The 26386-nt window shown below is 42.5% G+C and overlaps 1 protein-coding gene across 3 annotated transcripts in view; it reads right to left on the bottom strand.

Annotated features, from left to right (window-relative positions):
* The window catches only part of CLMN (calmin), a 75399-nt gene extending 56963 nt beyond the window's left edge, over positions 1–18436 (bottom strand). For all 3 annotated transcript variants that reach the window (XM_053980651.1, XM_053980653.1, XM_053980652.1), the window contains exon 1: positions 18270–18436. In XM_053980651.1, coding sequence (XP_053836626.1) covers positions 18270–18351 — 82 coding nt within the window. In that variant the 5' untranslated portion in view covers positions 18352–18436. The remainder of the gene's footprint in view (positions 1–18269) is intronic.
* Between the last annotated feature and the right edge of the window lie 7950 nt (positions 18437–26386).

Genomic DNA, 26386 nt, shown 5'->3' with positions numbered 1-26386 from the left:
CCAACTTCCAGTTAGGGCTTAAGGGAAATGCCACCCAGTGAGCCAAAATTGTAAAGAGAGTCCTGGGACTCTTATTAGACAGGGCAGCTAGGTTCAGGGATCACATCCAGCCCCTGAAAAGTGCCACAACTCAGTGGTTGTCGTTCAGAGTCACAGCTGTGAGAAAGGCACAGCTTTAATGAGAGCTAAGTCAACAGGAGGGAACTTCCAGGCATGTAATACCAGCAGCTACGGTGGCTGCAGATAGAAGTGGACTGTACTGATCAAGGAAACATTTGCTGAACTAGTTTGTAAGTGAGCAGTTCAATCTTCCTACTGTTTACACCAGTGTCCTTCCAGACGTGGGCCTTTTGTACCTTAAATATTGCTTTAGTAAATTAAAATATAATTCAACTTTGCTGTGCTAGCCATTGCAAGAACAGAAAAGATGAATTAAATCCTAACACTGTTTTTGGGAATGAATGATCCCGGGACAACGTCAACAGCCTGGCAAGGGCTGAGGAAACACTCAGGCATCTCCCAGCCGTGGCTTGTGCCTCCTCCCTGAAGTACTCCTCAAGGAGTTTCAATGCGTAAATAAGCTAAGGTGGGATGAACTTTAAATAGGCCTCGCCCTACACAGTCAAATAAACTAGGGAAAATGTATATATGATTTGTAATATTTGCATTTCAAGCAGTGAAACTTCTTGTTTTGATACATTATACATGCTGGGATTACTAGCAAGCTGCAGACCGGATAGGTATTTTTATGTGTTCCTTTTTACTATGAAGCACAGATGGTTGACTTTGTTCAGGGACTGGGCATCGCTGGGAAAACTCAGGTTATGGCAGTACAGCTAAACAGTGCTCTCCTGCTTACAAGTGTAGTTTAATTTATCCACTTACTACCTCTCAAGGCCAAATTTCACATTTTGCATCTGCAGTCAGGCTGGGCCTTGGCTATGTTGTTACTTGTCATTCTCAGTCAGTCACTGCTGTAACCTCACTTATTTGTAGCCAGGCTGTTGAAAATACAATGATGTATTCATTGTACTGATTCAAGAGATTACCCTGTAAAAATGAAAGAACTTAATTTTTTTCTTAATGGTCACAAATTAGATTTAAAAAAAAGCAATATAAGCAAGACAATAAATAAACTGGGTTTATACAAATTAGCATTGTATTTATTTGCTTGGTTCATAGTCCAGTCTGGAAACATGACCACTTGCACTAGGCTAATGTCATTGATTTCTGTTGCTCAGATAAGCATGCCACCAAAAAAAGTCTGAGATGAGGTGGGAGCTTTTATTAGGCCAACAAACAGGATCAGGAAAAACAACAAAGTAACTTATCAGCCAGCCTTAAAAAAAGGCATTACCTCTCCCTACAAACCTTGCCTTGCTTATACCATGGCACTAAATTCAGTACTGAAATATTTCTCATCCTAGCAATTAAATTTTACATTTACTAGAAATCCAAAAGCAGCCTCAGCTTATAATTGATTTTGTTAACTAAACAAGATTTTCAGTGCAGGAGGGCAAAGAAAGCATGAGAACACTGGTACTGGGAAACACAGCTTGTGTAATTTGACGAGCACAGGCTTTGAATCTGTGAGTTCCCCACCCCCACGTGCTGCAATCTCAGCATCCATGGAGAATCCCCAGCAGCAAAATGATGGGCCTTGGGACCAAATTGCCTCCCAGCTGACACTGCCCAGAATTACCATTTAGAGTGGGTAGGTCTGTATCCCAAATAACTGATTTAAGAAAAGAGCTGGCTCCCTTGCAGGCATACAGGATTCCTTAGGGACTCCTGAGAGGAGGCAGCAGCAAGCTCCTGAAGTGGCTGAAAGTCATCTTTCATTCCACACTCACTGCCACGGCACTGAATTAGGAGAGCATTTTCTGTGAGCCTGGAGGAATAATTGCATCCCATGGATCAGCAGATGAACAGGTAATGTATAGCTATGGGGCCGTGTAGGCATTTTCCCTGGAGCATCCTCAAAGTCTGGAGAGGCCTAATAAACTGCTTACAGAAACCACTATAGTTATACAGCTATTAAGTATATAACCCTGCTTTGTCAGCTGTAGAGTAAACATCCCCACACACATGTGGTCATTTTCCAGCATCCTTGTTATTAACAGCAGCTCAGGCATCCCCAGTGAGCTTTTGTTGAGACAGAAAAGCAGGAAAATACTCTTGAAATTAAATCCTAGCCTATTTTTGTTTAGAGTAGCCACACAACTCGTCCTCCATGCCTCAAGGCTGTGTCAAAAGCAAAAACCAGAATTACAGACAAATGAGCCTCAGCCCCAGTGCTCCAGCAGGACAGGGCTCTGTGCTCAGCCCTTCCAGCTAAAGCCTCCTCTGCCTGCCCCTCCCAGCACAGCCTCCAGCACCAGCAGCTGTGAATGAGCCCAGATATTGATCCTGGTGCAAAGCACATGCTTGGTCCAACTGTGTGGACTCAGGCTCCCCTCCTCTGCCACACTCACTGCTTTCTCTGCATCCACTTCTGTTGTCAGGACTTGGGTTGACTTCAAGGTGCAATGGAAGATCCGCACTGCTAACACCTTGTCTCATGTAGAACACCAGCAGAGGAAAAAAATATCTGTAATTCAGTTTACATTTAGCTATGAACAGCTGAGGCAGAGCCCCCTTCATTCTTCAGGGGAACCAGCATCCAGGCTGACTTTCAGGAAAGTTAACTCTCATTAACTTTTGAAGGTACACATGTTGATACAGCCTATGTTATTCCTTAGCTGCCCCAGACCAGAGTGGCAGTGGCCACGTTGATGGCTCCATGGTGCTGTAAATAAACTCTAAACATGTGTTTTAATGGTGGCAGGCGAGCAGCAGGCTGCTGAATGCCCTGCAGATTGGTATTGCTCTCAGAAGGGAAGGCACTGAATAGCCTAAAGATATCATTGTCTGCAACAAGGACTTCCTTTCATAAACACTACCTGAAAAAAATCAACCAGCCAACTAACTAAAGAAGTTGTATGTTGGAAATAGATGACAAAAAGGCTTTCCTGTGCCCCTGCTCTGGGCACCAGGCTGTCAGATTTTATGGGAGTGGAAAATAAGACATTGCATGATGAGAAAGAGCATGTTAGAGAAAGGAAAAGCAGGATACAGAATAAAATGTATAATTCATGGCTTGTGAAAGCCTTGAGGCAAGACCTTTAGGACTTGCTAATTGCTTTGCTGAGAAATAGGCCAGAAGCCATAAGAATGACTCCTACAGCCAAGCAAATGACTGCATAAAGCATTGCAACATCCACCCAGGGGCTTCCACATCACCCCTCTTGCACAGGTGTGCTGCTGGCTCACCTGGCAACATGCCAACCCAGGACAAGTGTATGGGATATCAGGCTGATCCGAGGATCTAGATTTAATTCTGGTACATAGTTCTGTACATTCAGGTTTTTGAACTGCAGGCAGATACATTTATATAAACTGCCTCCAGCCACATTGCAGCCCTTTGAGGACCCTCACTGTGTGCTCAGAGCCTTAGCATGCAACTCTGTGCACATGAGACAGGCAGAGATGAGCAGTTCCCCCACTGCAGTAGCCAGATTTAGCCTCACTGAGCTCAATGGCAAAAAATTCAGTGGGTGCAAGATCAGATCCCAGCTGCAGGCAAAGAAATTCATATGACAAGTAGGAAGGATGAAGGCAAGCTTAATAGCTTATAGTTATTGAAGTTTGCCCAAGTACATGGTTTGGTGGATTTAAGTCATGAACAAAGCATCAAAATCTTTGTGCTTCCTATATTATAACTACCTCCTCCTCCACGTCCCCAGTGAGCAGCTTTGGATTTTTTCATCCCAGCAGGCAAAATCATAGGATTTTGTCTACCTACATGTTCAAGTCTCTCCTACTGATATTCTCTAATTTCAGAAAATACTACTCCAGCCAATTCTATGATAATATCCTTCTGACCATCACCAGCCACTGCTCTTCTTTGTAAACCTCACCAGAATTTTGCCTTAAGGACCTAAGAAAGGCTTTGCTATTGCTGTTTCAAATTTGTTACCAAATCCAGTAAGTCATTCACTGTGTCTGAAGATGGACTTGCCCCCAAAGCATAGGGATCAGGCACCTTCCCTCTACACCAGCTTGTCCAGCTTCCAGCCCCAGCATCTTCTTGCTGTCCTGTTTTAACTGTCTTCCCTCACAGTGCCCTTAGAGGAGTCTAACCCATCAACTGATACTCTGAATCAATTTACAAAAAAAAATCTTTTTTTTTTTGCCCTTTCCTGCCCCTTTGGTATTATTTACTGATGTATCAAAATTACTATAAAAACTCATTAATAAAACACAGATCTATATCTTCCATAAAGCAACTTATCTCCATGAGATTGCAGAAGTAAAACTACCGAAAGCACAAGAAAATAGAATCTGCCCCTTAATTGTACTTTGCTCAGTCACAGTACATCATTAAATTTACTGACGCAGATTAAATTTTTAGTGCTAATATACTTATTTTATTATTTAAAGATGTTCCATCTATTTCTCAGTGCCAACAGTAGGAAAACAAAGAACTTGACAGAGATGAAGAAAGAATAAGATGATGAAAGATCCCTAGGCTTGACAGGTTTCATGGGGAAACCATCAGTACCATCTTGTGAGTATGAATGAAGCTATCCGTTAATATGATAGTGGTATAAAGTTTCAGAGCATATAAACACTTTTTTTGTAATACTTCAAATTGCATAATGGTAAAAAGATTGCTTTGCAATACCTTCTTTATAAGAACCTTAACTATTATTCCATAAATATAAAAGGAGTCACAATGAAGGCAGGAGAATTTAAATAGCAGTTCAGACATCAATGATAAAGTACAGTGAAGCTGAGGATCCCCAGCCTTAGATCAGATGAAAACACCATTCCCAGCTGTATAGGCAAATAACCTCTAAGCTACTTTATAACTGATGTGCAACATGATTCAAACCAAGCTGCAACACACTCAATGGGCAACTCTCTCCTACACCTTTTATGAACGTGCCTGTAACTTTTTGTTTCTTAATGCTACTGTCCCTTAGGTTTTGACATCTCCAAGGGGCATACAAGGAATTCACAGTTTCCCCAAGTCCAGAGGTTCCAGCCCAAATAAGCCAATGAATGTCAAAGCATAAAGAAATGAAAGTGGGAACAGCAGAAAAATGTCACTTAATCTGAGAGTTCCACCTTTAATAGCTCCCACGTTGGATGTAAGGTAAATAAGCATTAGCAGTAAGTAGTGTTTGGTGAGAGGTATTTTGTTCTGTGACCTATTCATTTGGTCCAAGAGAGAAGGCAGTGAAAGCAGAATGGGTCCATTGCAATCACAACACAAAGAACAGGCTTTCACTTCATGCAAAGAATACTAGCACAGATGGTGAATCCCCATTTTGCAGGAAAATCCATGTGCTTCCACATTAATGAGACATGGGTTAGAAGAACACAGTATTATACACTGTCGTCATTATGTCAAAAGTGATTTGTTGTCCAAGCTTAGGTGTCCAGATGGCAGCAAAAATACTCCAAACTTTCTATAAGTACATAGCTTTCACTATAATTAAAAAATGGTTTCAGAAAATATACCAGTTTCTCTGAGTCTAATTCTCTTTTAAGTGCTGAACAGTACTTGCAGTACTTTAACAGGAAGAACATATATGCATTGGAAAACCTCAAAAGGCAGAGCTGGGGAGTGATAGCACAGGAGAAGGGAGGTGGGCAGAACCATCACATTCCAAAGTGCAGAAAAGAGGGAACCAAGAGGCCAAGAGCTATATGATGCTTCCTTGGTGGATATACTAGCAAGGTCTTCAGAAAAGAGCCGGTCTCTGGTCATGCAGGATGGCACAAAAGCAAAATTACAGAACTAAGTGTTCTACATTCAAACCGTTAAAATTAGCTCCAAGGAGGAGCAATGGCCCTTTCTGATTCAGATCAGGTTTAACCCCCTCTGTCCAGAGGTTTATCCATACTGGGACAAAAGAAGCTGGATTTTGTAACTAAGTTCCATTATTAGCACACTTTGCTTTCTGATAGCAGCCTCAAAAATCTTCATAAAAGCTTGCAGTGAAACAACTGCTTTATTTTCACTTCACTCTAGCTGACTCCCACAGGTTATACTGTATTTTTTCTCTTCAAATTAAATTGTACAGCTTCTCTTAAAAAGCTCGTCTTTGAAAAAACAGCCTAGAAAATACCAGGCTAAATTTGACAGTTTTTCCTTATGTTTCAAAGCCAGTTTTTTCTGGAAGAAACTGATACTTTTTCTACTCAAGGAGACTGAAAATCTGCTGCAGAAAAAAAAAATGGGTGAAAAAAAAAAAAAAAGAAAGAAATAAACTGCCAGGACAGTATGTGGGTGGCAGGATTCAGTCTTTCATCTGACAGGTGCATGTCAGCACTTCTTCACAGTCAGATACCTATAAGGGATCTGATTGCTTTCCTCTTGTTATTGTACTGTTTCCTAATGAAAACCTTTGTTTTTTAGGTTAGCTTCCTGCCAGTCTCTTTGTCTGATGTCCAAAAAGTGAACAGATTAACAAAAAAAAAAAAAGCTGACGCCTTTCGTCATCGATGTTGCTCTTCTAAGTGTCTCAAGTAAATTCATCTTGAAATTAAAAATCATGTTGTCAACTATGCAGTAGACAATGTGGTCCAAAGACAGATTTACAGACTGGTAACTAAGGAGGAGACAGAGGAGGTGGCTGCTCAGCTGATGGATATAAATAGTAAAATCCTAGTCAACAGGATATTATTGTTCTTTGGGGTTCCCAAAGAAGCCTTAAGTGATGGATCAGCTCCTACGCACATGCTGATCACAAGCCAGTGCCTGTGTGCAGTGGGAAGAACCTGCCCAGGGAAGACTTGGGGCTATTTCAGGACTTACCAGGCCTCAGCACTTCCCATGCTCTGGTGGAAAAAAGATTGAGAAGGTGGGGGGAAGGTGCCCAGCAAAGCAACTGTCATTTATTCATTCCTCTTAGTATTAATAACTCATCTCTAAGAATGAGACTAAACAGCAATGCTTTGCTCTGCTCAGGCAATGAAACCAAGCCTAGATGGAGATGTCCAAACACCAAAGAGCTTGAGAAACTGGGAATAGAGAACAAAGAAGGAAAGGAATATTCCAGGAGCAGGCCAGAATGGCTTATTTATGAAGCTGTAACTGCACAATACAGCAGCTGCAACTTGCTTCAAATCAAGGCAGCTTACGCTCTCAGATACTGCAGAGCTTCCATTATAAACCACTTCTAAAGGTTAGGCAATTAATTGCCTCATTCCTCTATGACCTTTGCAGTAAGAAAATACAGAATCTGACTGCTGTCCTATTTCTAATTTTGTTTTTATTAACTCTCTGATTTCTTTCTCTTGCAGAACATATGATCATCTTCCTATGATCATCCAGGGCAGACACACATCCTTTGATAGATATTTCCCTACATTCACACAAAATAAAAATGCCTTTTCCATGCCCTCGGCAAGCTCTTCCTTAGTCTTCCTCTCTACCCCACCTAGCTCTTTCAGACCTGTGCACAAGGCAGACAGGGTTTCAGGGCAATGGATATAGCACTCCTCTCTGTTAAAATAACATTTGGATGATTCTAAGAACTGAAGAGCATGAATTGACAGCAAGTTCATGCTGGGATAAAATTTAATCTGATTCATTTATGCATGCAAGCAGAAAGCTTTTATTAGCATACATTTCTCAAAGAAAACAAATTATAGTTCCTGGAGATGCTCGTCATTAATTACCCTCTTCCATCTAGCAGGAAGTTTTCTTCCTTCCCCAGCTTTACTTTATCTTCTTTCTAGAAACACATACTCAAAACAAAATAAACAAAACTTCTGTAAGAAACTCAGTGAACTGAAAGCACAGTACAAAGGACCAGAGGGAGCACAGCTAATTTGGATCTTAACTGAGGTAACTCCAAAGCCCTTGAAGAAAAAAAAGAGTTTCTACCTGAAGATGATAACTAGTAACTCATAGAAATTATCAAAATGAGACATCAAAAAAATACATCTTCACAAATGGGGAAAAAGTAGAACAAAGCAGGTTTATTCCATTCTACAAATATTTTGTTCTTCGTTCATTTAAAAAAGCCCAAGTCAAGCCAAACTGAAATCTGATTGCAGTTAACCTTCACACCAACTGGTGTGCACTGCACAGAACACCAACAAGCACATGCAAACCCAGAGGGGAACCACCTGCCACCAAACGTGAGAACACCACATACTGGGGTGAAAGATGGGTCTGTAGCTTCATGGTAATTATCAGCCTTACTATGGAGAAGGCAGTATATATGTGTTACACTTCACGTGAATTGTTAGGGGACATTGTTAGCTTTTGCTGTAACATAGTGAAGGAGAGAAGAAGATGTGAAGAAAGGAATTTGGTCAGGTAGTTCCAATGGTCACGTTGAAAAGAGAATACCAAGATTCAAGGCCTGCTCCACCAAAATTTTCCATGTTCATACATAGAAAAGCATGTCATTAGATTCTCTGGATAATTTAAATCAATCCTCTGGCTTTCATGTGTCTTATCCTCAAGCTTAACTTAAGGGTGTCATCTAGAGAAATACATTGAAAACATGAGAGACTCAAACACTAAAAAAATAGAAATAAATCCCTGCTAGAATGCAGTAGGAACACATTTCAGCTTCAGTTAAGACAAACACAAAGCAGTAAGAAAGAAAGCATCAATATTATCTGAGTATCAGAAGTCGAGTTTGGACCCTCTCTGTAAAACCAGAATTTCTAAATCCTACTTCCACATCCATAACAGCCCCTTCATTCTTTAAGGATGCTGCATGCATGAATAGACATGTGTAGCAGGACCAGAAAGCCAAGAAGTGAGCAGCCCCCACCAATCTTTCTGTCATGTGGCCATCACATTAGCACATTACGCTGTATTTTCCATGCAGCTCCTGTGTTTAGGCTCCAAATCTGATCATTAGTATGATAAATTAAATGAGTGGAAACTTTGGCTCAAAGAGGCCAAACTGCTGCAGCTCTGAAGTCAGTCACTCTTCCTAAGCTTTGGTTCATTAGTGAAATGAGAATATAAGAGGTCAAGTGAACATGCAGTTCATAATTAAGTGCCCAAATGACAAAGCTGTTTACTGGCTTGAGTGACGCAGCAAGGGGGTCTCATCAGCACTTGCTGTGGGCATCCAGACTGCTTCTGCAACTGGCTTTCGTAATCAGCCTCAACATAAAGCAAAGGACTCACTGTGCATGAAAAAAGCTGAGATCCTGCGTGAAAAACAATTGCTCTAGAGCCATCTGTGGGATGGGCAATGAAATAATGCTTTGACCTTTCCCAAAATTAAAGGGTGTCAAGGACTTGAAATTAACTAAGATCTGACCAGTTAAAACAAGATCTGAATATAACTTGCTGTGTTAATTAGTTTCCAGTTTTGAGACAGATGGATATCAGCTTCCCAGACCTCCCCAGCTACACTGGGATCTCTCAGCACCTGAGAACAGCCCCTCTTGGCTGGGTGTGGACACGAAGCATGCACCGTCCTTCTCCTGCAGAAATGGGCTCCCATCACCAGGGTCAACCCATCCACCACTTCCTGACTTCACAAGAGTCACACTGGTGCAACCTTCAAATTCTTAAATTAAAACAAACTCATGATGACTGATAGTGTCAGCTGCAGCTTAGACAAAGGATCTTACAGCATCCCTTAGCTGTGCTAGCAACCAGAACATGGTGCTTCCTCTCTTCATACACACAGTTGTTGAATGAAGATCTCCTATCTTCTTTAATCCTTCTGATAAGGAAACACATAATGTTTTGAAATTTTGAAAGGCCAGCACTTAGTATGTCAAAAAGACTGTCTACCTTCACAAGAAGAAATGCAGTTTAGCCAGTAAAAAATCATACTCTGTCTTCTTTCCAATGTCAATAACCAAACAACTTCTGTCAGAAGACTGAGCACAAGTTCTTTTAACCAACATCAACTCCCTTAACAACTTTTTTTTCTATAATGGGAAGAAACAGAAAAGCTCAGGCAAGAATCTAAAACTTCAAATAATCCTTTGTCCTGTATCCAGAGAGATCTTAAAAAAAAAAAAACCAGACAAACAAACAAACAAAAAAAAAACCACCCAAAACCCAAACCAACAACAACAACCAAACAAAAAGCAAACAAGAAAAAAAGAAAAAGAAAAAAAATGAGAGAAACAGGAACTAAATGTTGTTCAGTGGCACTAATTATCGGGCCAGGAAGTCCCTTACACAGCCTGAAACCTGAGAACAAGGAGAGGGACCAAATGTTTCCCAGCTACTCTTACCAGTTACTCTTGGAATCTCTCAGGTTTTGTACCAGAAATAGGCCTTATCAAAAAGCGAGAGTCAATGAGAATTTTGTCTCTGAAAGATCATCTTCTCATTTGGGCAGGATTTTTATGTTTCACCAAGTTCAAGTAAGACATGAAAATACTGGCCACAGTCCCTCCTGCACTATCTAGGTTTCTGAGGACCACACTCTTCCCCATGGGCCTGCTTCTGTTTGCTTTGTTACTCTCCCTGGGCAAACAGCCCAGACAGATTTATGTTTCATTCCTTGTATTTAAGACAATAAGTCTGAAGTGGACATTTCATACTATGTTATTTATAAATGCTATATCTTTATTAAGTTACAACTGCAGTTCATGTTTATCATGAACATCAGTAAGAGCCAGAAAACTTTAATCATGTGTCCAGATGCAGTCATATGAAGGATCATATTTTAAGTTATCTTCATTGGCACTGCTTTCATTTGTCACAGAGCCAGGTCTCTCTTGCCCTTCCTATTTTTCACTGAGCCAAGAGAAGCATAATAATCCCTCAGTTGTGAACTACCCTGACAGCATACACCAAACACCAATTGACATACATTAGGGGGTTCTTCAAAAGGACTGAAACAAAATGGCAAAATACTTTATCTGGCCATTAGTGCACAACAGAAAGACAGCCTGTGCACATAACTACTCCCTCTGCTTTGGCCACGGTTCAGAGCTTCAGCTGGAGTCCTGTGAAATGGACACTTCAGGCTGTGATATGGCTCTCACAACATATGAATAACACATGGCCTCCCAGTCGTCAGGGGGGTTAGTGCACTGTTACGTGCATCTCTTGAAGAAAACTTAGGACAAACAGGCTGGAAGAGTAAAAATGGATCTGGGCCATTCCTTGCGTGTGGGTAAAGCATCTCTGACCTTAGCAGGGCTCAAGAGGAACTCAGACATATGGAGCATCTAAACAGACGTGTTTCCTGGAAATGGACACTTACATAAGAGCAGCTTTGGACACTACAAAATGCATTCACCTCCACAGTCTTAATTATGATAAAATGAAGATCCAAAAGGATGAATGCATTAAATATAAAGAGGATTGGTATATAAATCTTTGTTTTTAAAATGAACTCTGTGACAACATATTTAATGAACATTTATTTTGTAAACAGCTGGAGTTATATTACCAATTACACTACAAAAAGAGAAAAACATAATGAAGTAAATCAACACTAGATTTGCTAGAAAGTCTAGAAAGGTCTCATTTCTCACTGCTAACAGTAAGAGATGCTAGTATTAAAAGTATAAAAAATAAGGTAACTCATTCCTCAGAAGTATACTAGGTCTGAATTACATTGACCAACATCAGGAGTAACTTTCAAGATACTACGACATAAAATATATTTTAATTTATGTCTGAAAATAATTAGTGGAAAATTAATAGAATCCCTCAAAGTACTACATTATTATAACAAATATGTCTTGAATCATGCTACCAAATTAAGTAATGGGCACAGGATTAGAGTTATCTTTTAAGTGTTTTTGATGACATCTATTCAGATTCAGTGGGATTTCTGGTTTTATAAAGAAATCCTCTGCTTAAAGCTTACAGGTCCACAGGCACTCACTCTGTAGCTATCCAGGCTGTTGCTATTACAACCATCACTAGAAGATGCCAATTTAAACTTTTGTTCATGGCTATACAGCTTCAAACTACAGCTAAAATACAGCTCAGCTCTTTGCACAGAAATATGTAGCAATTATAATGAAGTAAAATTCATCCTGCAATCCTCCACCTACAGTTCCTTCATTTAACTGGCTGGGGAGATATAAAAATAGAATAACAGGTACAGAGACATGTAGAAAAAGACACTTATTTCTTATAAGGTGCTGTGATGCCCTTCACCGTCCCAGCACTGACACACATCTCACTGCCCATCAGATAATTTCTGCTCCTAAATACAGTTTTGAGATAATTTTGATTTCTACATGACAAGACAGATATTTGGCTCTTTCCCTTTAGACATATGCCCTTAAGAATAATTCTGAAACAACAGTAAGGTTCAACAACTTCAGACATAAACAAATAATATCTAAATGGACACTGACAAGCCAAAATGCCCAAGATTGCTTCTTCTAGTCCAAGAAAAGTCTGTCTTTAAAAGTAAGAAAAAGGAAATCAAGTCATCTCTTTGTAATATTTTCAAAATAAATGCTACACATACTTCAGAAGGCAAGTGACATAACCTTGAAATTATCCTTAGGAGAAAGAAAATTGTTTGAATTTCTGTCCAAATCATGTGGGCAAAACAAAAAACAAGCAGGAGAACTATGAAAAGTCCATTATATTTTAAAATCATCACTAGTTTTAACACAGTATTTTGAAGGCTGTCATTTTTAAACTATTACTTCAGGCAAGGGATATGATCTGAGATCTCACCAGCTTTCCTAATGCTGAGACTGGTCGGCACTTGAACAACAGCTCACCCAGAAAAGACAGAGAAGGTGATGTTGGTAAGTGACAGCACATCAACCCCATGCCTCGAGTCAGGTCCATGCAGTTGCCAAACAGAGTCTCTCTTAAGACAAGGTGTCAGTACACAAGTGAGTTCATGTGACTGTGGAGCTACTAGGCATGATTTGAATTTGGTGTCATTTCATCCATTCAATGGGACAGAGAGCCCAGACTTCTAATTTGTTAGAGAAATCAGGCATTAACTTTGTTAAAATTGCATGCTGAAACATGCAATCTGCACTTTGTCTCACCTCTTACTGCTCCTTTATTTCAGTGCCAGGGTTTCCTACATCTGGAGCAGGTAAGTCTTCCTTCCATGGCTGACAAATACTGTCAGGTAAGAGACTGCCCTTACACAGACCATACCCACTAGGACACTTGGGTTTCCAGCATTAACTTTGGCTTCTTATGCCTGGATCTGAATCTTTATTTGGGGGGTTCCCATTTATAATTCTCAGGCCTATTTAACTTAACTTTTATATAGAATAGGATCACTTTGTAGTTGTACAGTGCTTTGCCTAAGGCTCTCCAGACAATTTAATCTTTCCAAATGTCACCTGAATCTACTAAGAACTCCACTAAATGAACATGCCTACAGGCAGAATGAAATCCTGCTGAGTATGGTGACAAGTTATAGAAGAGTTAAAGTAATGAAGTTACAGCACCTTACTTTTGTCAGAATGAATGGATACATTAAAAAGGTTTCCTTGTACTTATGAAATTTCCATGTATTTGAAAAGCATGTCAAACTACAGCAAACAAGTTGAATGCTGCTGTATCTCGTAATTAAAGGAAAATTATTACTCTCTGTAGTTAAGTGCAAAAGTCATTAAAAATAAGCCTCATACATAAATAAAAAGTACAGAGAGAAACATTTTCAAGACTGACTATAGTACCTGCCTTTGGTCATGCATCAGTGATGCTTAAGCCCCCACAAAGTAAAGATATTCTCACTGCCAGAGTTAACTTGTGTGAGTTAGGCATTTGTATTACTTCTTCAGACAGAGGCTTCAGAATCCGTCGCCTCATAAGATGCTGAGATTCATGTTAGTGACAATTATAGTTTCTACTACTGTCCAAAGCTTATGAAGTCTAGATCTCAAGGATCCAAACAGGTAGTCAAGCAAAATCAGAGAGTGCTGGGACTTTATGACTGAGTGATCCACCCAGAGATATAAACTATGGCAAGGAAGGGGAACCAATGGGGTTGATATTGTTCACGTTATTTCTTCCAGTCTGTCACCCTTCTTTTTCTCCATTATTTCTGTCAATGCTACAATATACTACTGTGTAGCCCTCCAAATACTTTTGAAGGCCATGTACCCCTCAGCAGAGCAAGAATGAAACTCAAAAAAATATTGAAATCTACAGAAACCAAGGAATAAACATGTACAGGTTTCTGTGAGTTCTGGATCAAACCCTGAGTGAGTAGTGAAATAAGGAGCAGCAGGACCTTGACAACCATGACACCTCTGATAGCAGAGTGGTAGAGTTCTACCATCCCAGCCCATCTACTCTATTAGAAATATACAAAATGAATATTAAACCATAATTATTTTACATTTGTGGTAGCAGCACTTGTTTGCCAGAGATGATACATCTGACTGCACAATTATTCATCTCTACATATTTCATTCCAAGGAATGGAAGAAAAGATATGTACTACTCAACACACATTTAGACTATTGCAAAGCACACAACCAACACATGGTCTAAAAGGGGATGAGGATGTTGCTTCTTTCTAGCAAGTGCAATTCACCACACAAGGAAGTATAATTTTGATGATCCTAAATCAAGCTTACACTACAGAAGATTTTAAAATATTCTTGTATTGTAACAAAATGTTCCCAGTGGTGTCGTAATGGAAGAAATAAAGAGGAAAAAAACATCTCCTGGCAGGAAATTAATTATTGAACATTCCCCTGCTTGATGATGTGCTCGTACAGTCTGTGCAGGCTTTCAATTTTTCTCTCTCAGTATGTGGAGAAATCCACTATGGAGAATATACAAACAGAACAAAGAGCACGAGGGTATCAGTTTATTAAATGCATTTAGAAACCGAGCACACTGGGAGGGAGGAACTTGGTTTTGTGTATTGCCACACCTAGTGTTTATTCCTTCTTTATATTCCTCTCTCCTCTTCTCCATTAGATTGTCACTTCTGCTTCTGTTCTCTGAAATCACCTCTGTTGAGAATGGAAGAATTGCGCCTGGCTTTTAGCATCACTTAGACGACACAGTTTTGAAATGTCACTTCCTACTTTTAAAAAATAAAATAGCAAATCTCTTGATGGAAAGGGAAAATAGAAGCCCATAATTACATGCTTAAATATCAAGATGTAATTCCATTTTTAAACTCATTCTTTTTTTCCACCCCCATGGTTCAGCCAATTTAGTAAATTTCACCCCTTGCTGTCAGTTTTAGTCTCCCTATGAAAGAGCTGAAAAACCCACAGCAGCCATAATTTCACCCATGACAGAACATATAGTTCCTGAAGCTACTTCTGCAGCCAGCACATGCACCAACAACATCTCAATTTGGTGGGATAATGCCACCAAACTGAGATGCAAGATGCAAAAGCATCTTCATGTGAGCAGACATTTCCCAGCATCTTGGATTCTTCCTGGATGTGGAACAACCAAGCTAGAGAGGGAAGATGCAACAGACTGAAATAACATATGCTGTCTTCAAATAGAATTCATGTCAGAGATGCTCTATAGCTTAGCTAAGACATAATGAAGAAATTTGCAAAAGAAATAAACAATTTTCACTTTTAAAACAGGCAGAAAGGGTATGGAAAACTACTACAGCAGATGTCTGTATGATTCCTGCAGAAACCTTTATATCAGCTAGGCTGCTCAGGACCCTTTCTCCCTTGAGTCATCAGCACTTGGGCTTTTCCAGCACTTCCAAGCTGGACAGGATGGCCCGGACACAGCATGACTCTACTGCCTCTGTCTGCCTTGCACACCTCACATTTCTCTGGCTCTGTGGCTCAGCCCAGAAGTCTCCACCCCTGCATGCAGACATGCCAGTGTTTGCATGCATTGTTCATATCTGCAAATATTTAGCTGGTGCCTCCCATCTTCTCCTTACTCCTTCTTGGGTCTGTATTAACATGATTGGTTCTCCAGAGACCAGGAGGGACCTACACATATGCAAAATATCCCTCTGAATGGGAGCATTCTGGAATAAGACAAACCATCCACTTGATACTCTAAACACAGCTGGTGTTACAAGAGAGCACTGCAAGAGCTGGAGATGCAGCAGCAGACAGGGACCTTCACTGCATGAGGTCCTTCATGTGGCTCTGGGCAGCAGGGCCCTGGGGGGATCTGGTGATGCTGATGGAAACGCTGTGTTGTCCTCACCTAGTTTTTCAGCCTAAACTCTTGACTTTCTAGCACATCAAAGCTGTTATTGATTCTGCAACTGATAGACAACGATACTAGCAGTTATTCAGATGGCATTGTTTTGAGAGGAGAGAATGAATTTTGAATTATAAAGCAGAAGAAAGTTTAATTACTTCATATGAGCATAGAGCATATGCTGCTATTTTACAAGAAACTGTTCTGAAGAGAAGCACCATGCTCTGCCACCAAGCTCCCAAGCGACAAAAATCACACTCTCACGAGTATCAGACTCACCATCTGTAAAATGTTTTTCATCTCTAGAAGATAATGTGAGAACTATGTGTTAAAAATCATATTTTTTGTGACTGCTATTATCACTTGCTTTGGAGCAGCACCTTAGAACAAATGTTTTTTCTGCCCTATAAGAGCTCGTGTGAGGCATGAAGCTTCTTAAAAACCTATTTAGTAGTGCAAGCAAGGTGATACATGTTTCAAAATTTTTCTTGGATGATAAGAAGAGAACAGGAGGTTTTTTCATGAACATAATGTCATTCAAAGGAATTTGCTCTGTAGGATGACATTCTCCTACACAGCTACAGGAATTTTAGATAAGGCTGTGTGCATCTGTACACATGCATTTTAAGTTCCAGAAAGAGAAATTAACCATTCTCTCACAAATGACTGAAAGGCAAAGCCAAAACATACTGCTCTTTCTAGGAACAGATTACTTTTGTATTCCTTCTCAAAGATGCCCATGAATTAAGGATTAAACTTGGCTTAATGATTACAGTTTTGAGCAGCAAGAGATCAGAGGCAGGCCGGCCATGTTAACACAGAACCGAACGGGTCTGAGACAGAAGCCAGAAACATAGAGCTACAATGTAACGAGAGACGGTCAAAACCCGAGGGGAATGAAACCTACAATCAACGGCCCTGACTGTACTCACAATCTGAATTTCAGAGGTTAGGATGATGCAGTCAAAATGATGTGGAGTGACCCCATCAGTAGCTAACTGCATTAATACACCAGAGCTGAAAGAATGGCTAATTTGACTCTCTTTTCTGATAAATTATATATCTTCTATAATCAAACCAAACTGAAACTAATTTCCAGCAATTGTACTGCTCTGCCAGTAGACAGTGCCTTAATATAATTATGCACAGCCAGGAAGAGATAATGACCTCTGATTCAAGTCTATTATTTTTATGGAACATGAAGATACATCGCAGTATTATGTGAGCTATTGATTAAGATCAGTATGTTACACTGAACAAGTTGTTCTCCCATAAACCACTGCTGTTTTTTTCCTCTTCCATCGAATCGTGCTGTCCTTTCTTGTCACGAGGAGTTACCTGGTGAGGGGCAAACATAACTTTGGAGGATCTACTACTACGGCTACATTGATACCGATATACATTCAGAGCCAGGTATTTGCATCCCTTCCGCCTGTGGCAGAACAGGAGAGCGTCTCGCAGATGATTTATCCAAAAGCTCTGCCCATGTTTATTCAGCAGTAGCTTATTAGAAGATACATCAAATTTAGTCCTCTGATAGTTAGCGGCTTCGCTTCAAATCGCGGAGCCGTGCCCTGACCGCGGCCGAGTGACCCCAGATGTGCGCTGGGGAGCGGCGGGCGGGCTCTGCCCTCAGCTGGGGCGCCCCGGCCAGGCCCCACGGGGACCCCGCGGCACGGTGAGCCCCGGCGCCCCCGGCCACCCAGATCTTCCCCGAGCCCAGCCGGAGCCCGCAACCCTCACCCCGACGGCCCTCGGGGGAGGCTGTGGGTGGCAGCAGCGCCCAGGGGAACAAGACAGTGCCACCCCCGCAGCATCCCCAACGCGGCGGAGCCCCCGCGCCCCGTCCCTGCCCCGGGGCCCGGCGCCGCTCTCCCCAGCGCCGGGGATCTCCGCGGCCGGACGGGCAGGCGCCGCGTTCGGGGGAAACTTTGGCCCCGCCGACCTCCTCCTCCCCCGGCCCCGCAGCCGCGCCGCCCCCGCCCCGCGGAGCTGCGGGAGCCCGCGCACGGCGGCCCGGGGGGCGGGCGGGGGAGGAAGGACCGGCGCGGGGAGAGCAGGGGCCGGGGAGCGGGGCGGCGCGGGGGCGGAGGGAGGGGTTTCTGCGGGGGTGTTGGTTTACCTTGGAGGTTCTGCACTCGGATGTCGCTGATGTGCCCGATGAGCTCCTCGCGCTGGAACCAGTCCCACTCCTGCCCGGCCATAGGGACGCGGGGCCGGGGCCGGGGCCGGGACCGGGGGGGCGGCGGGAGCCGGCGGCACCGCCACCGCCGCCTTCACCGGCACCGACGGCGGGCGCGGAGCGGGCGGGGGAGCGGCCCCTCTCCGCGCCGGCTGCGCCCCGCCCCGCGTCCCTCCCTCCCTCCTCCCTCCGCTGCCGCTCGCCACCTCCCTCCCGCAGCCCGCCCGGCCGGGGGCGGCGAGGAGCTGGCGCGGGGCGGAGCGGGCGGGGGTCCAGCCGCGCCCGCCGCTCCTTCCTCCCCGCAGCGGCGGCGGCCGCCGGGCCCCGCTCCGGCCGCCCCCTCGGGCGCAGGCGGGGACCCCGCGCCCGTCCGGCCGCAGCGCGCCCCATAAAAACGCGTTTATTGCCGAGGCAGGGGGGCCGCGAGCAACGCCGGGCGTGTGCCCGCGTCCTCCTGCTGTACCTGGGGACCGGAGGAGGGTCGTCCCTAGAACAAGTGTCATGCACCCACGACAGCAATGGAAGAATCAAAGTATGAGCAGCAGAGGGGTTTTCCTCGAGGGCATGAAATCAGTGCCACTATACATTAAAAACGCTAATAGCTGCATTATGATTTAGCTTGCTCTTGGTAGTCTGTTCAGGCTCTCAAGTTTCCTTTGAGGTGAATTCTCACATTGACTGTCTTCATGTACACCGTTTTTCATCCAGCTTGGACAGTAATTGTTACCAAGGCCCTTCGGTGTCACTGAGATTTGTTCTCTACAAACCTAATGAACAGCTTGAGCATTTCATTTGCATACAAAACATTTCATTGCAATATACCACTATTTGTACCTTCGTGCAGGTAAACAGTAAATTTTGACATAATCCAGTCAGACCAGTATAGCATCAAGAGTTAGACTAGCAAAACATGTAAGCAAAATCTACAAAGTTAAATATAAACAAACTGGGATCTAGAAACTGTGGTTCTTTCAAGTCTGAAGTGTTTATGTGATCCCAAGCAAACACTCCACACAACCAGTTGTTTCACCCAGCTCAGGAATGCATCACTCTTCCCACAGCCTGCTCTTCCCACAGCCTGCTCTGGTGATTTTGTCATTACGCCTCAAAATCAGATGGAGATGGCAAGAAAGCAAAGTCATCCCTTAAGCATCTAATAAGGATTTGTCACCACTATAACATGCAGCAGTCAGCTATCCCAAAACGCAGTCTTCAAGAGTCCGAGGCAGTCTTCAGCTGTTTACATATCAAGGCTGGAAAGTTTTGCACAGGTGTAAGGACACATGAATGCCATGACAAAGAGTTTATAAACCTCAGTGTATGGAGCAGAAAAAAACAGTTTGTGGAAAAGAAAAAGCATCTGAACTCAAATGTATTTGCACAAATCACAATACTGGGCTTTGCCTTCATTTTACACTGGGAAGACCTGTTTTTTTTTCCAGGCATTAGCCAAGTGGGCTGAATGCATCAGTACCACATTTAGAGGTGGAGCTGGAAACTGAGCAAATGTGGCTGTGGGAAAAATAGGTGAATAACTTCACAGCATCAGTTGAAATACTGTCTGCCAGAGATGGCTGGAGATCCCTAGTCCACGCTGCAGCTTGAAGCAGGACTACTCCCAGTACCGGATGGGGACAGCTGAGGCTTTGTCCCATTGTGTGTGAGCATCCTTCTGGAGCTGGGGTGTCATGAGCTCTCTAAATAGCCTTTTCCATTCTGCACTGGCCTGCTTGTGAGACCTCCAAGTGGCCATTTACTATGGTCAGCACACCAGCTGGACCAGGGAAGGCTGTATGAGATGCAAGCAAATGAATGAGGAGAAGCAAACCAACCTGCAACCTTCAGCTGCAGAATCATAGACTCACAGATTTGGAATTGTTTGGGATGGAAATGACCTTTAACATCATCAAGCTCAGCCGTGAAACTAATACTGTCAGAGCCACCACTAAGACACGTCCCTAAGTGGTACATCTGTAAGTCTGTTAAATACCTCCAAGGATGGAGATTCCACCATTTCCCTGGGCAGCCTTTTCCAATGCTTGACAACTCTTGCAATGAAAAGAATTTTCCTAATATCCAATTAAACCTCCTCTGGCACACCCTAGGACTATTTCCTCTTGTCTTGCCACCTATTACTTGTGAGAAGAGATTAACCCTCACCTGGCTTTCAGGTGGCTGTAGAGAGCAATAAGATCCTTCCAGAGCCTCCTTTTCTCCAGGCTAACCCTCCCAGCTCTCTCAGCAGCTCCTCACACAAGACTTGTCCTTCAGACCTTCTTCGTCTGTGTCTGGAAGTGCTCCAGCTCTACAATCACCGCAATGTCTTCCTTGCAATGACGGCCCCGAAACTGAAAAGGATTCAAGGTGCAGCTGCAGCAGTGCCACGTACAGGAGGACAGTCGCTGCCCTGGTCCTGCTGGCCACATTTTTTCTGCTGTAACTCCTCGCTGCCAGCCAGCCCCACCTGACCTGTGATGTTACAGATGTGATTCATTGTTCTTGCAGATGTCCCTAGAGCTAATTACTGCCTTCACCCTCCTCCTTATCCTCATGCAAGAGCTGCCCAGCTCCACTCTCAGGGCGGTGGAGGGTGCAGCCTACGTCACTGACATCTCCAGGCCTGCCAGGCAGCTGCACTTGACCTGCACAGTCTGGGTCTCAGAGTCAGGCTGGGTTTAGGATGTAAATGATTAACAATGTGAACACAGGGAAGTTAAAACTTCCGCTTAGAGAGAGGAGAAAGGCATTAAACCATTCTTACTTGGGAAAACACCTGCTCTATTGCCCTATACTCTAAAGGCACAATAGCAGAGGCTGGTGTGCTCAGGCAGCAGCACAGGCTGGGGGTGCCAGTTCCTCCTGTGCCAATGGAGGCAAAACCATCAGCACAGCAGCCTTCCCTTCTCTTGCCAGCGAGTCAGGCAGGACTTCAGCCTGGGGTTGAGCCCGTCTGCCAGGTCTGATCACTCCAGTTTCTAGCCCAGCACATCAATAGAAGCTGCATCGACCTCATCTTACATTAACAGCATGTGCCATGAGGTGCTGTGAATGAAAACCCTGATCCAGTTTCACTTAGCAGGTGTGTAGCTGTGTGCAGGGACCAGTAGCCATGTCACCTGCGTTTGTCCATACAAGACTTTCAGATGGCTCTCCAGCACCTTTCCCAAATCAGCTTTGTGGTTAGCAAAAGCCCTCATATGTAGAACCTCCTTTGAGATAATTGTAAAAAACATTGCAATATATGCAGAACTAAGTGCTCCAAAATAGAAAGGTAAGCTTCTAAAGTTGTAAGGACATTTAAAAATTGTGAACCAACAGGACACCCTGTATAAATATTTTTCTTTAAGTTTTTTTAGTTCTTCCCTGCAACCTGGGGTCTGTGAATCAGCTCAGCAAGAAAGTATGAAATCTGAAATTATCATATAAAGCTAGAACACCAAAATTTATGTTAGTTGTTGTAAACTCTGTAAAGGCTTGTGGAAATTACCTGTGAAAATACTATATGCCTTCTAAGAAGTAACTGATTGTATGCAGTGAGGAGTAAAGAACTTCCCTTAAACAAAAAGTGATTTCAGATTTTATTAACAAAGTCCACTTGCCTTTTGATGTTAAAGGACTATCCTATAACTGAAAAAGCAGGTTAGATTTAATTAAGTCCCTTGGCTCAGACTTGTTACTTAGGGCAATGCTGTAAACATTTGGCAGAGACTCTGAACTATAATAGGCAGTTTATTAAAAACAGAGTTTTGTCACATATGAGAAGGCAGAGAGTCTGATATGAAGTTCATGGGGAACCTACCACTCTTCTGTATTGCCTTTATCTTTTTTTTTTTTTTTTGTGTATGCAGAATAAGGATGTTAAAAAGCTTTTAGTTTCCCATCCTTTGCCTATCTTACCAGTGAGTGATTTAATGAGTTGAATTTTCATTTTGAGAAGAAAATTTACACTTGAAGATCGTGTAATAGTAGGGACAAAGCCATCAAATTCTACAGCTCAGCTTTGTGCCTGTCCAGATGGAGAATCCTTGTGATTCCTGCTAAAATGGCAAGGGAAGGTATCTGACACAAAGGAAGCTATTTCTGAAATTAAGGAAGATATTTATTCCATTGTAGCTAATTTGTTTTGCCTTCATAAACAGAGTTCTCCATCTGAACAGTCATTCTAGGAATGGATTTTTTTCCTGTTTTTGTTTAAAATAGTTCCAGACCAATGGTGACTAGAAGAAGGTGTTGTCTATCTTGCAATAGGTGAAAATATTTGCATTTCAACCCAAACCTCAGAGAAGTGTAACTTCCTCTCCAACCATGCCTCAGCCATCCATGGCTGCTCCGACCAAAGAGTTACAAAACCTGATCCTTTCTAGACCTCCCTCTGCCTACATTCCCAAAACATCCTCGTTGAGTGCCATGGTCTGCAAGGTGTTTCTCTGCCCATGACAAACAGTGTTTTGGGAGAGGTGATGGGCATTTGGGTCCTGCCTCTGCACTACTGGCATTGTCCTTGAGTCTTTGCATGTGCTTCTGCCTTGTTAAAGGGGCTGCAGAGTATGTGAGGATCTCACTCAATTTTTAACCCTTTTTCGGAAGTCTTACAGGAAGAAGACTGAAAATGGTCTTACCCTATAGCTGAATGAGAAAAAAGGAGGAAAGTTAAAGTCTGTAACACAGGAAAGTAATCCATATTCTTATTTAACTCTTGTATTTTACAGATACATTACAACCTGACTTGAGTGGTCACTCCATTTTAAGGCAGTAATCATGCCACTGTAGGTCTCATCAAGATTTTATTTTCCTTGCTTACCCATATCTGAAATACCAAGGAGGGCCAGCCCAGAGAAAAGACTCATTAGCTCTCTCGGAGGAATAGGTAAGCAAAGATTTTTTTTCTATTACCCTGTCTGACAGCAGCCACCCCATAGTCTGGCTCCTCTGCCCACACACATGTAAACAACGGGAGGGGTACCATGTAAAACAGACTTTCAAAGCAAAACATGAAAAAAAGTCAGGAGAGGAAAAGACAGCCTAATTCAACCAAGTCAAGAGGAGACACTCAGATAATATAAAAAAATAAAATGAATACCAGCTTAGAAATAGGAATGTTGTGCCCCACTAGACCCATCTTCCTCTTGGTCCCTTTCAGAAAGTAAAAGAAGATGGGTTATGGCACTTGGCCCTGCCTCAGTGTACCACTGAGTATATTTACACACTCTGGATGTTGAGCAGCCTCCTTCTGCTGTGTCTTCTCCTTCCTTGACTCCCAGGAGTCCACCATGTGGGCCACACTGATGAACCACAGTGATTCACAACAACTGGTGCCACATACTGGCAATAAATAGACTATGGAAATTGCTGGAAGGTCTTTATGTGCTCTGTAAGAGTTTCATCACACAGTCCATGAATAATGCCAGGAGTTACAGTGGCTTCTAACTTGGAAGGTGAATTTGTTTTGTTTACTTGCTACCAAGGTAAAGCTTGTTTGGACCGACTTAGTAACAAAATCATTTGGGTATTTTCAAGTCTGGGTCTTTTGGGGTGATGGGGTGGGATCACAGGGACAGCTTTCATGTGCCAGAGATGTGGAGGTGAGCTCCTTCTGATTCTTCATCAGGACAGGTGGTGTGGTGGGAGCAGGGTTATGTGGGTCACTCTCAGTCCTCCTTCTTTTGGTTTTCATATGCTTTGGTAAGTGTGGTTTATTTTAAGGTGTGATTTATTGAGAACATATGTGCTTTATTTGACAGAGGCAGTGGGAAAGGCTGTTTTCTGGCCTTCAGGCTGGTTTTCTTACATTCAGTTTGGTTTTCTGCTGTTCTTTCATGCAGATGAAAGTTGGAAGAAAAGGAGAGTAGTTATGTAAAACTCATTTGAATATTATGTACTTGTGGAGCTGATTTCTTTCTGTTGCCATAAGCCTTTCATTTCAAGCCTCCCCTTACTAGGGCAAAACCCTTCCTTGATTCAGAGAGGACTTGACACAGAAAAAGTTCTATCTAGTTTTTGGAAAATTGTTTGTTATTTTTTCCCTTTTATTCTGCTTCTATTTTCCTTCTGTTTCTGATGGATGTGGGATGCACTTGTCTCATCCATGTGACAGCATTGTGTAATTCTGCCCCTTTGAGCTTGACTTGCTCTTACTCGTCTGTGACCAGCTGAATTCAGGACCTTCAGATTCCCTTCTGTGTGCTCCAGCATGCCATGAAGGTTTGTTTCCCCAGCAGATACTGAACAAAGGTTGCAATGTTCACCAGTAAAGGGATCATTTTTCCAGCTCTAGAGGTTGTGTAGCACCCTAAAGGCCAGGAAAAAGACCAAAGAATGAAAGCTTTCACCTTGAGAGCATCTGAGCATCTGCTAGGAGTTTCCATCTCTTTAGAATCCACTCCTTTACGTGAGTTTCATGGTTTCATTCTGTATGGTCTCCATGCAAAGGTAGAGATGCCAGCCTGGTGCAAGCAGTGCCTTAAACAATAACCCAGGAAACTCAGGGGCCAATTCTGTGTCAGGGCTTACTGACACAGAATTGGAGAGAGGGACAACAAGCTTGGTGTGTGGATGTCTCTGCAGATGATGGTGGTGGCAGAAGGGTCCTACAGGGCGGTGTAAACTGGTGAAGTTGTGCAGGAAGAAGCAATCCAGCTGGATGCTGCTCAGGGGTGGCCATCCCTGCACAATGTTCAGCTTCAGGTCACCCTGGCTAGGTGGGTCACCCTGGTTACCTTCTTCTGCCTGAATTATCTTGGTTAGAGAAACGTGTGGTACATTCATTGTAGACCCCAGAGATACAAGGCAAGGCCTCTGCAATAGTACTTTCTGGCAAAGACTATTTCTGCACATAACTGCAAATATTTAATATAGGGTAAATTATAAATCAGCCTTCCCAACACCAACTAAAAGTAAATGCTTCAAGTGAAAATGGAGATTACCTGGTCTGTTTCTTACCCCATCAATATTAGGATTGGAAGCAGGGCAGCAGATAATTATATTAGTGCTCAAGCACTGCAGTTGCTGTATAAACAATGCTAACATTTCTGACTTTTATACACAGCTTTCCATCTGCAGATTTCAAATCTCTTCTATATTACAATTTTCTGTAATTTCCTAACATAACCTGTCTGAAACAAAGTCTACAAGCCCTGAAATCATATTTGATATTACAGAAAACAGCCAGTATATTTTTGCAATAAAATGTTTCTGGAGGAATGAATTATGTGTGATCTATTCTGCGTACTTCACCATAGTAACAAAATGAATTGGTTTCTTAGAAGCCAGCAAGCAAGAAGGCTTCTTTTGAACTGCCTGACCTCTTTCACAGCACTGGAGATGTCAAATATTCTTCAAATGCAACATTCAGCTAAACTGCCTGTCAATGCAGCACCCTTCTGAAGTAATTCAACCTTTTCCTATTTGTTTGTTTCTGTTTGAAGAAGGGGTTTCAATTTTACATCCAATGTAAAGTCAGTTTGATTGTGAAAGAGATGTGAGAAGAGCTTCTTTCCCTGACCTTCCCAAACAACATTAGCTTGGAAAGTAACAGAAATATATAAATGCTTCAAATGGAGGGGCTGTACTCTATAGCTGACAAATAAACTGCTAATTTTTTGAGGTAAGAAATGGATTATTCCGATGCATAACCTTCCAGACAGAGACTTTTGCAGTATGAGATGCACTCACTAATGATTCCAAGCTCTTTCAGAGCAGGCATTTTCAAACCTTACTTATATTTCACTGAATATTTAATGTCACAGTTCTGCCAGAAGCCTCCGAAAATAAGGAGAATTAAAACCCATCAGTCATTCCTTAGCAGAAGGAAGTTGATGATTTAGAAAGTTTCTCTTTATCATGTTTCAAAGTGTGACCTTGAGGAGTGCTAGGAATGTCCTTGTGGTGCCTGTAGAGGCAGTTTAGAAGTCGTGGTTGATGGTATTTCACCTGAGCACAGCTAACCGCAAACACCTCTCAGGGTTTGTCATCCTCTAACCAATATGCCCTTAAAGACTAATCACCTTAAAAGTCATGTTAGAGATCACACAGTGGAGCCTTTACTTCATCAGGTTTTG

This window comes from Vidua macroura, chromosome 6 (genome assembly GCF_024509145.1).
Source record: "Vidua macroura isolate BioBank_ID:100142 chromosome 6, ASM2450914v1, whole genome shotgun sequence".
In the NCBI taxonomy this organism is placed as follows: Eukaryota; Metazoa; Chordata; class Aves; order Passeriformes; family Viduidae; genus Vidua; species Vidua macroura.
Note: the sequence above shows the minus strand (reverse complement) of the source record. Positions and strands in the feature narration are given on the sequence as shown.